Here is an 11,636-nt window from a genome sequence, read left to right on the forward strand (position 1 = left end):
GTGTCTTTTTGGGGGGTGCCAAGTGTTGATACCGTCAACTTAAAAGAAGTCCCTGGGACAGCTCAACTGTTTTCAGACGCTGCCTTGTTTTGGCACAGGTGTCAAATTAAAATCTGCACATTTGTACATGTTTACATGCATCTCAGGTTAAACTGGATCCATTCTTCTTGGAACAATATTATACGGGAACCATTGATGCTCAGCAATAAATGTCATACTGTGTATTAGTAATCCAAGCAAAAACTTCATAACATTTTTATTGAAAACCAGCACATACCACCAGGACACTGCGCAGTGATCATTCTAATACACTGCTCCAGTCACTCCCACATTCACATTCCTCTTAACTGGGAACAGTCTTTACATAAACACGCGCACACACACACACACACACACACACCATTATAACAGCAAGATCAGAGGGAAGGAATAGAAATCATGACACGGTGCATTTCTCCCAGACACTCACAACTTGAGAAATCCAGCTCTCAACACGCATCTCACACTCGACTGACTGACTGATGCATTCAAATGATCTGGTAAGGCTTCTTACCAAAGAAACACCTGGTCCCCTGCATTCTGGGCACAGACAACCCTTCTGCTCATTACAAACCACTTAGTACATCAAGAGTCGTGTAAATACCGTCCTAGGGGCTATAACATGACAACTGTAGACAGAAAAACGGTAACTGGGATTTCATCAAGACTAATGGGAAATGGTGAGGTTGTGCTTTCAAATTTGTGCATCTTGAAAGTTGCTGATTCCTGTGTGCTCTGTAAACAAAATCATAATGGGGTTGGAGGGGGTGTAAAATGAAAACTAAATGAGATTACACCTGAGAATTTCATGGCTGAAATTTTGAGGGGTTGTGAAGGGCATCTTGACTGCCTTTATATTAACTGTCATATGAAATTCATCTTAAAATGTCCAGGAAAGCTCTCTGGCTTTTCTTCTTCATAAAGGAATGACAGTAGTGTTCACTATATCAGAGCATTCGCAAAACAGAACAGTTCACAAACATGCACATGCCATAACTTACATATTTAGCCAAGTCTGGAGTCATGTGCATGCAAAAAAAAAGTAAAATAAATTGAAAAGAAATTAAAAACCAAAGCAAACCTTTAACCCTTTTGTTCTTGTTCAGACTTATTCTAAAAATATGTTTGTTCACATATCTAATTTTGAAATGGATTACTACTTTCATTTAAAATGAGAACTCCCTTCCATGGACTGTAATGGACTTGTGTTTTCTGTACGGTTTCTGCTCAGCTGCATGCTGACATAAGTTCATTGTATAGTACAAAAGCTTTACTATCACTCTGGACTGAACTTCAGAGGAATTCAGAAACGACCATTAAAATGGGCCAAACCCCTGAGATCATGAGCAGGTGTAGTCAAATTCTAAACATATATTATTTGCCAATCAATCGCCTAATATTCATGCTTACATTCAAGCACATTTGATGCAAAAAGAGATGTTGACATTATTCACAGCACATTATCTGCAGTCAGATGCACTAAGGCACACAGAACAAGGTCTGGGGATGAGTTGGAATTGTCCTAAAAGCCAAATGGGGCTGCACAAACAGAGCAACAGAATAATATAAAAAACTGGAGAATCACTACTAGCAGACTTAATAGTCCAGGAAAAGGCTCAATCATTGCCCAGAACACCAGTCCATGGAATTAACCCATGGTCAATGAGCTATGAATGATGATGGATCAGAAATGGGCAAAAACAAAACAAACAAAAAAACCCCACATACACCACCCCCACCCCACAACAAAACAAAACCTTAAGACAACACAACCACCTAGTTTAAAAGGAAGTTGAAAAAGGTTCAAGGATTGATCTCTGGCTCGGTGGCATTCACTGCAGCATGTACCTGAACACCCAACTAAACCCTACAAGCAAGAGACCTGTAAGGGATCAGAGCTTGAGAGTTAAAGGAGAGGCAAGTAAAATCGACTGAAGTTAGTTGCTCAAAATAAGAGGTAGAAGAGCCAATAGTACACAAATGGTGGTAAACAGGAGAATTTGCCTGCTTTGGTTTGAAACACCAACTTGAATTTGACAAGTGACTATCAGTAGGATTTTACCCTTATAATGTAAGCCAATGAGTTTTAAACGGGATGTACCATATAAAGCAATGAAAAACACAAAAAAACTTTTATTTTGCTGCTCAATGCATTCATATATAGAAGAACATTGTTCCATCTTTCAACTAAAACACAGCATTCACCTTTGAGGGCTTACTAATTCTGACCTGTGCAACACTAGGAAGCACTTTAGTCGATAAAATGATCAGTGATCAACGATCAGTTTTTGAACTGTTCAAAACACTGACTGCAAAAACTATAAAGGGACTAACTGTATTGAATGTTAATCTGAATGTGTAAAAGGCAGAGCAAAACCCAAAAAAATAAACCCAAAACAAAAACACCTACCTTTAAAAACAAACAAAAGCTAAACCCAAAACAAAATCAAATAAAAAATGTAAATGCAAAAAGCCCTGAAAAGCAAGAACTGTGATTTGAAACCAGATTTAGTCTTTTTGACCCGGACATTTGTGTCTGGACATCCATGTCCAGCTTTTGAATTGTCTGTTGTCATACTTTTTTTTTTGTCATCAACTACATCATCTCACTCTGTCCAAACACTCCTCAGATAACTTAATCAGATGGTGGCAGACCCTAGTCAGGAATATGAACACAGTTCTGCCTCTCTCAACCTACAACATAAAGTACCCAATTATTCTCCAACCTCAACATCTGATCCTCCCCTTGGCAGCCGTTGTGGAGCTGAAGGTTTGGGATTGGTCAGGGTTTGGGTCCTATGCAAAGCCTGATCATGGTATCTGCTGCAGCTGGAATAGTTAGAATGGGCGTGCCGTGTGTCCAGAGAAAGCAGCGTCTGGGAGCCAGTCCTGGGCCCCGTGTCATTTCTTCCTGACGTGCTGCTGCCGCCGTGCCTGCAGTCTCTGGCGTGCCCCGCTGGGCTTAGAGCCGGCGCCGATGGAGAAGGAGGCTGAAGGAGTGGCTAGGAAAGAGAGCAAACATACAGTACTTCAGAATGGGCCTACAGGGTAGAATACCGTCACATTCCTCTAGTTTGTACCTCAGGATACACTCAGGAACATAAAAGTATATAAATAAATCATGCTTTACCAAAAGATGAGGCACTGAATCCTTGTACTGGAGTTCCAGGACTGCCAAACGGTATCGGGCCGCCCGCAGTGCCAAACGCAGGGGTGGAGGTTCCTGTACAAACAGAGTTCGTTACTCATCTGGACACCGGGGCAGGTTGATCTGCTGTTTTCTGTTTTAACACTTAATTTCTGTCTGTTAAATTATCATAAATGATTTCAACCATCCTAGCCAAACGAATATCCTAAAATCCTTCTTTTAAAAAGGTACGTGCTCACCAGCGTTGTTTGTCCCAAACGAGAACCCTGGAGTCTGTCCGCCAGGTGCGGGCGTTCCAAACTGTGCTCCGGACAGCGTTGCTGCAAAATTAAACCCTCCAGAAGGGGGCAGGGCAGTGGCGCCCGGGGCAGAGTTTTGCGGGTTGGCTTGGGCTGATCCAAATGTGAAGGTGGGGGCGGGGGCAGGGATGGGGGCGGGGGCAGTAGCCTGCGTGGTGGCCCCGAAGGCTGGCGGGACCATGCTGGTGTTCCCGAAGGAGAATCCGGTTGAGGGGACACCAAACGTGGGCTGAGCTGGAGTCCCGAAGGCAGGCGGCGCTGTGCTCGGGGGCGCTCCGAACGTGAACGGCGCCAGCGCTCCGCTCCCGCCTCCCGCTCCGAACGCAAACGGCTTCGAGGCGGCAGGAGCCTGCGCGGGTGCGCTGGGGAAGGTGGTGGAGGCGCTGAAGGTGGAGCTGCCAAAGGCAGCCTGGGTCGCGGGGGTGTTGGCCGTGGTGGTGGTGGAGGTACTGTTGGGCATGCCGAACCCCCTGAACGGGGAGGCGGTAGAGTTCTGGGCTGCGGGTACCTGGCCAAACGTGAACGTGCTTTGAGTAGCCAGTGGGAGAGGAGTCTGCGTGGGCTTTATAGCATTGAACTGAAAGGTGGCGGTCGTGCTGCTACTGGTTGCATTGCTGGTTGTGGTGGTGGAGGTCGAAGATGGGGCCCTGAACTGAAAGGTGCCGCTGGGGGTCAGGCCTGGTGCAGGGGTGGGGGCGGGGGTGGGGGCCGTGGCCGCAGCACCCCAGCTGCTGAACACAGACTGTTGGGGAGCCTGGGCAGCAGGGGTGGATGTGGGGACGGACGTAGCCGGTTGTGGCGGCTGGGTGTTGGTCAGGCTGCTGAACATCAGTGCGCTGCTCTTTGTTGCTGGTGTGGGGGACGCCGACGTGGCCGGCTGGGCGAACGCGCTGAGACCCGCGCTGCCAAAAATGGGCTTAAACGTGGGCTGCGTTGGCTTGATGCTTGCGGCCGGAGCCGGCGCTGTGGTGGCTACCCCAAAAATGGGCTTGAACCCAGACGGCGTAGGCTTGGCGGAGCTGACATCGAGCGGGGAAGAGCAGGCGGCGGTGAGTGTGGCAGCCGTGGACGCGGGGCTCGGCGCTGACCCGAGGCCGCCTCCCACCGCGGCGAACACGCTAGACGGCTGCAGCGGCTGGGCCAGGATCTGGGCGAAAGCAGAGGGCACAGTGGTGGTGGTGGGCAGGCCGGACGGGGCCGGCACCGCGGGCTGCGGGGCGGAGAGCGGCAGCTCGGGTTTCACGGCGTTGACGCCAGGAGCCGTGGAGGCCGCCAGTGACGGGGCTGAGACAGTAAGGGCTGCAGGGACAGAGACAAACACCTATGAGTGAAGATAAACAACAACAACAACAACCCCACATGCTGGATGCTTCGTGGTTCAACAAATGCACATGATCAGTCAACAACAATACAAAATGCAAAGATATCTACTAAATGCAAACCACCAAGCTTCTCAGAATAACTGAGAAATGTGTTACATAGTGTTAGTCCAAATTTCATTGTCTTTATTCCCAAATTAAACACGTTAGCGCAAGACTCACTTAAACATATACTAATTGGTAATGTTACACCGTAAGCCAACCAATAATATATATTCTTCAGTCAAATCACTTTCACCCTCATTTCTCTTGCTATTAGTTGCTACACACTTTCTAACACAATACAAGTTTCTGGTAAATAGAACCAGTAACTAAATAAGAAATTGAAATGATTTCATCTGACCAAACCACCAGCGTGGGCCATCAGAGCTCTGTGCGAGAAGACAGCCTTGATCTGGGTAAAGTCGAGTGTGTGTACCTGCAGAGGGGGCGGGCAGCAGAGGGGAGGAGGTGAAGAGGGTGTTGTTCCTCATGTTCTGAAGGGAGGCCTGTAGAGGGTTAGCCAGGCTCAGGGGTGGAACCACCGCAGGGCTGCTGGTGATGGTGGAGGTGGTGGTGACTGGGGCGATCGCACTGCTGACCGTGCTGGTGGGGGTAAGAGTGAGGTCGATGGTTGGAGCTGGAATCAGAACCGGAGCTGGGGCGGGGGCAGAGGTCGTGGAGGACGCAGGTGCAGGGCCACCAGAAGGGGGCGAAAGAGACGCCAGAGTAGGAGCACTCGCAGCAAGGGTGAGCGCGGCCGAGGAGGCTGGCGCTAGCTGAGAGAACAGGCCTGCAGAGGGGGCGGGGCCAGGAGCTGGCTTCTCTGGCTCTGGAAAACACAGAGGAGAATCTGGCCATGTAGTTTAAGCACAAAACACACAGCTATTTATGCATGTTTTTTTTTTATTTTATAGTTGAAGCAAGTCAGACAGACAGACACACAAAGAGCTTTCTAAGATTTCTATCAACTATTAACCGGTTCCTTTTTTTTTGGTGTTGCCTTGAGCTACTAAGGCTACTCCAATACTACTAATATACTAATGCACTAATACTAATGTTCTAATATACTCACCAGGCTCCTTGAGGACTTTGTGGATCTGGCTAAGAACAGCCTTCTTCTCCATGTCAAGGTCTTTCACAGTGATTGTGTAGCCCAGCTCAGGGGGTGGAGGCTTGAGGGAAAGTGGAGTCTTATTAACACTGTTCATCTGTGGCCAATCATGCAGACTAGCAGAAGATATCGAGTTTAAGCTTGGGCAAGTTCTACCTAACTGGTGTAGGATGACATCACCACGGGGTGCAGGGTGTAGGGATCACAAAAGAAACTTGCCACAAACGTTTATGTAAATTCTTATAGACTTTCTGTGAATGACTTTCTGTGAGTACTTTAATGCATTGCTTAATATTAAGCCACTGATTGTGAACTGTAATAAAGATCTAGTGGTGTAGGAGCTGACGCCTGAGCCCACCAGTGAGATCTGCTCCCCTCGCCGGGTCGACACCAGTGGGATTCTTCGCTTGCGTTTGCCACTGCTCCCCCCAGAGTCGGACAGTGGTGCCACCGGAGCCTCAGGTGTAGGGGTGCGCTTCCCTGAGAGACACAAACATGACCCACTATGTAGTTCTCATTTATTAACAACCAAATATCACAAAAACACTTTTCAAACACGTTTGGCATGAAGGCAGACGGCACACACAATAGTGGAAGTCATTACACAAGTAATTGTAAATGCTTATGTCGGCCTTATTTAAAACAGTGTCAAGCTTCTGAATTCCAGCATGTCCAGCGTAACCCACAGCTGATGTTTAAGTGTTTTAATAAAAATATAATAAACTTGTATATTCATTTTTTATTTCTATGCAGACACTTACGCAAAAGAAGCAAACCATTCATCACTCAGTATGTTAATCCGATTTAAACCACACAGTTTACAAAATCTGGTCAGTTAAGTCAAATGTCATTTTTTTGTATTATCCAATACAGGGAGCAAACGTGGGCAGAACCAGCTACCGCCTCACCTGAGCCTGGAGCAAGATCCGCCACCTTATCGGACTTCACAGAAGAAGCAGAACTTGGAGAAGTGGCATCCTCTTCCCTATGATGCACAAAAGAATGAATCATCGCTGAGTCATGGTTGTTGAGCGGATGAACTCAACAGGTATAAGCTGGGTATATGCCACTACAGGCCTAACGTGCTGGGGTTCATACCTGAGCTTTTTGGCTACCCTCTCCGGAGTCTGACATCGAGAAGATCCGGGACTCGCGAAAGGAGACATACTCAGACTAGACGCTACTCTCTTCTGTAGACATACAAGAGTGCTGGGATTTACTACAGGGTAATGAAGGATGGAATAATATTCACTTTGAAACATTTCTGAATATTCAAACCAACTGTGTTGACCAACATGGATCTCATATTAGGTTTTTTTTTTTGTTTTTTTGCTACGGGGGGAAAACATGAGTCAAAAATTGGAATGAAGAACGTGTCGAGCAGTAACAGGTTTTCAGTTACAGTGTAAAAGTTCATTACAACATTAAATACGCATACACACATCACATGTGCCGTACACCGAGATTGCTGCTTGGGGCCAACATTAAGCCAAACCCATAGATTTGAGCCCACTTATAACGACCTGTCCAGAGAGGTCTTGGAGAGCAGCGTCGCACCAGTGGGACGACAGTGTTGGTGAACCGCACAGCTGCCTTACCTGCTTGCAGCCTTGAGAGGAGCTGTAGGAGCTGTGAATGGGGTTGCGTGCTGTTCCGGGCACTCCGCAGGATGCGGGCCCACCAGGCACCGAGCTCACGGAGGATGTGCGAGACCTCTTCATGGAAGACTCCTCCAGCACAGAGGCAGTGATCCCCCGCTTCACAGTCCCGGGTCTGCACACATGGGTGGAAAGTTGGTGCTTAGGATGCAATGTGGTGCTACTGTTCTCCTACATTATGCACCGGAAAACTATCCATCTATAGCCATTTCTTTTCTTCATACCTACAATAAGTCCTAAACAAGCGCTGTTTTTATGCCTTGTGATTATGTGAAGTGGGTCAGGGTAGCAAGAGAGAGACTCGACTAGCAGAAGGAAATGCGGGCGGAGGGTGACTCGTGACCTACTTTGGTACGAGCTGTGACGGGGCGCCGTTCGCCAGCAGCGGCTCGAACGCAGACTGGGAGCTTTCGCTGCTGTTGTGCCTCCTGGTGAGGAAGAGGAATAGGGACTATCAGTGCCGATACCCTCACCCCTCCCATGTGACTCTGGATGCCATTTTGGGAGGAATCCCCCAACCCAAATGCATCATAAAGAAGAAGAAAATAATAATCCCTCAGGCAGCAACTGGACTCGCGGTCAGGTGTGAATGAATAAATGAGAAGAACCAGAGTGGTTTAGCTTATCGGAGTACACAGTTCTATTGAGTGTTCACAATCCATTAGCGTATTTCACTAACAAATACCTTCTCGGATTAAAGCACACAATTCAGAAGCAAAGACAAGGAGTTATTGATTCTCTATCAGAACATTAAGTGAATCAGTCAATATGTGCTCTGATCTTTTTCCACAGAGTGGCTCAGTTAATAATCCACCCAATTGCATGGTCTTGGCACTGGTGCACTTCCTGGAGAATAGTGGAAGGCTTTAGTTACTTGACTCCAGAGACGTACCTCCTTTTGGTCTTCTGCCCAGCTGCACGGTCTTTGTCCTCATCGTCACCATTGCGTTTGCGGCTCTCCCGGAGCACGCTCAGTACGGTCTCTCTAGAGCAGGGATCAGCTTGAACTCCCAACCCAGGAGATCGCAGGGCTCCAGGGGAGTTCAGCTGATCAAAACTACAGGAAGATACGAACAAATTACACGAAGGCCTGCAAAAACGACCGCACTCGTGTTTGTGATGCAAAAATTGCAGTCCGGTATATAAACGTGGTGTTAGAAAGGATTCATTTCATCATTTGCAGTACATTTTTCACAGCATTGCTTTGGAGTGACAAAGTGCCGAAAATTGCCGATTGTACAACTTACAATGACGAGCGGGTTGCATCGGGTCTCGCAATCTTCACTGTGACTGGACTGTGTACTGGAGTATTGCGCTGTGATAGAACGTTCTTCTTACGGAACCCGTCCCACTGTGCAGGAGGAAGCACGCCCACCAAGGTAGTCCCAACCTGCTGCAGTGGGTAATGCCTCTGTGGGGTGATGGTAAACCTCCCCACAGTACCCATGGGCTCTCTGTTGGGTTATACAAGATGACAAAAGACAGTTATCAAGACACGAGACAAAACAGACTTCTGCGCATAATTTTTCTAGAATACTGTTTGAGATTAGTCTTCATACTAAAATGCAGTATAGTTAGCCAGCTCTCTTGACTAGATGACCTCAAATCCTGTGTCTTTCCAGAAACACTGCAATGATTGTTTTTAATGTACATGTAATGCACAACTTCTTAGAACGCAGCACAGAAAAACATTTCACTTTAAAAATTCAAGACAGTAATTGATGTTCCAAATGATTTTTTTGCAATACTGCATGATATTTGCACTTTGTCAATTAGATGCACATTTCATGACCAGTGCTTGCTGTTCAAACAGCAAATTCTTGTAAAGGAGATAAACATCCTGACCATCACTTTCACCGTAACAGCAAGAATTCAAGACTTACAGTGATATACAGGACACAAACTTTGCTACTGGAAAGGTGAAGTGTTACCCATTCATCACCTCCAATTTAGCTACACTAGACCAATCTACCATTTTCCAGTTCAAGCCATTTAAATAAAGCTTCTATTCAGAAGGACAATGCACATCAGGTTTGGAGCACACTTCCTGTGTAATGCACTGCGTCAAAGTTGGTCTGTGAGGAGGAGGCAATGCTGTCACTGCTTCATTTGCGAGAAGGAACTCCCACATTTTTAAATCTTGGGAGGGAAAAACCACAGAAAGCCTGCACGCAGTTTAGTCCAGCGAATGAAGCAACTTTAAAGTCAGAACTGTTAGTTATTTTGCTTTACATATGAAACCAATGATTCTCAGGTTAACAGCAAACAAACGCAACCAAACAGCTATTACAAACCATACATCTACGTGCTACAATCCCGAATCAGAAGGAATTAATAAGTAAAGCAGAAAGTGAACAAAAAAACAGTAAGACACGCAACACCGGCAGTCAGATGACCAGGTAGTGGAGCTAACGTTACCCAAAAGACAGTCTTCTGTTAGGAGTGAGGGCTCCGTGATTAGGTCGAACAAGTCTTTCACGAAGTTGTTCTCTGGGGTTGACACAAGTCCCGGGCCTCCCCGCGCCGGAGGGACTTTCTGGCTTGGCAAGATAACTCCCCATAAGTATATCCCGTGGACTGAAAACAGATTCGCTAAATGTCGCGTCGCGTCTGTAAAGTGGATTTACAAACAGGCTATCGCTGGGAGAGGCAAAAGAATTTCTAACGTCACTTTTATTAGTTCGAGTCTTGTTTCTCGCGGCTGCCGGTACTCCTCTTAAAGTCCTGCCCGGCAACCAGCGCAGTAGGGCCGATGGAGCAGGCAGGCCACGACGGGGATTTAGGCCCAACCTGTCGAATAGCTGGAACTCCTCCGCTTTATAATAACACACACCACATGAGCCTAAAAAGAAGAAAAGTATGTACAGATATGTTGGTATGTAACTCAAAATAACAACAAATATGGCGACAAATAGCAGCGCAACAGAGATAAAAGCTAGCCGCCGTTTATCTTCAGGAGACATGGCGGCAACGCGCCGCCGAGGGACAATATCCCATAATTCTGTTCTTCAGCGTGCGCTGTTTACGGTAGCGCTAATGGAAGCGAGTACGGTAGAGTGTGGCGCGCGCTGTGCGCTTCTTCTATGTGAAGGTCGCAGACTGGTGTAGTAAAAAAACAGCACCATTCATAAAAGCATACACATTTTTAAAACGCCTTCCTGTGCGCTCCTAGCCAAATGTCTTGCTTTCCACTCCTTCTAAAATGAAATGAAATTACAAAAATATATAATTCGGATAAAATGCATAAAAGAAGACAGATTAAATGCATAAATTGTTGCCATTTTTGCTTAGAAAATCAACAAAGTACTGGCATAATATAGGCACCCAAGCCTGTTTCCACAGTTTTAGCACGGATGACAAAGACAATTGCAAACAAAGAAGGTTAATGTTCTTTTTTTCCTACACTGGCTCTCGTGATTTTCTGATTAAATAATAAAACTAAAAAGACAGACCTCAAAATGAGGATACCATTCATTACCGACACTGCCTACAGTAGCCGGTAGATGGTGCCAGAATTCATAGTTCTCACAACAACAACTTACTGGATTGTTTTTCCATTCCACAATTAGTCTTAAACCAAGATCAAGACTTTCAGCGGTGAATACCACAACTATTACAATTTAGCCAAACACCAGACTTAATTCCCGAAAACCATTACTCTACAACAAAAAGGGACCTCGTATGTATTAATATGAAAACACATTTGTACATGGTCTCAACGCATTACTTAACCACTAGAGGACGTCTGGTTCTGCTGCAACTGGCATTTTGTCCTCGCACACCGAAGGTGTGCAGCACCATCTGTCGTATTGGCTGTATGCATTCTGTGGACACATTTAGAGGGCCCAGATATTTTAAGTGCTGGTTTTGTTTAAAGTTTTAACATTAAATTTGATACATAGATAAAACTAGATATTGAATCTAGGATTCATTAACCATCCAACCACTTTGCAGGCTGAAACCTCGCAAGCTTTTAACTTCAGTGCTGCAATACATTTCCAGTACTGAAATCCTCACTAA

At 46.2% G+C, this 11,636-nt stretch overlaps 1 protein-coding gene across 1 annotated transcript; it reads right to left on the bottom strand.

Moving 5' to 3' along the window:
- Positions 1-231: 231 nt before the first annotated feature.
- Positions 232-11,312, bottom strand: pom121 (POM121 transmembrane nucleoporin). Its single transcript, XM_077020277.1, has 13 exons — positions 10,035-11,312; positions 8,864-9,070; positions 8,509-8,673; positions 7,964-8,044; positions 7,557-7,731; positions 7,057-7,148; positions 6,867-6,943; positions 6,317-6,438; positions 5,920-6,019; positions 5,284-5,676; positions 3,427-4,785; positions 3,170-3,262; positions 232-3,041 (listed from the first exon to the last, which is right to left on the bottom strand). The coding sequence occupies exons 1-13, from the start codon at positions 10,577-10,579 to the stop codon at positions 2,941-2,943; spliced, it is 3,510 nt and encodes a 1,169-aa protein (XP_076876392.1). The 5' UTR covers positions 10,580-11,312; the 3' UTR covers positions 232-2,940.
- Positions 11,313-11,636: the final 324 nt, after the last annotated feature.

The sequence above is a fragment of the Brachyhypopomus gauderio genome, chromosome 10, assembly GCF_052324685.1.
Source record: "Brachyhypopomus gauderio isolate BG-103 chromosome 10, BGAUD_0.2, whole genome shotgun sequence".
NCBI lineage: Eukaryota > Metazoa > Chordata > Actinopteri > Gymnotiformes > Hypopomidae > Brachyhypopomus > Brachyhypopomus gauderio.

What these genes read in the sequence shown, in the direction of transcription:
- pom121 (XM_077020277.1), bottom strand. Translation starts at nt 10,579, where the DNA reads ATGTCTCCTGAAGATAAACGGCGGCTAGCTTTTATCTCTGTTGCGCTG. An exon ending in GGATCTTGCTCCAGGCTCAG is followed by an intron (nt 6,439 to 6,866) that starts GTGAGGCGGTAG and finishes TGTGTCTCTCAG; the next exon opens with GGAAGCGCACCCCTACACCT. An exon ending in CAAAGTCCTCAAGGAGCCTG is followed by an intron (nt 5,677 to 5,919) that starts GTGAGTATATTA and finishes TGTGTTTTCCAG; the next exon opens with AGCCAGAGAAGCCAGCTCCT.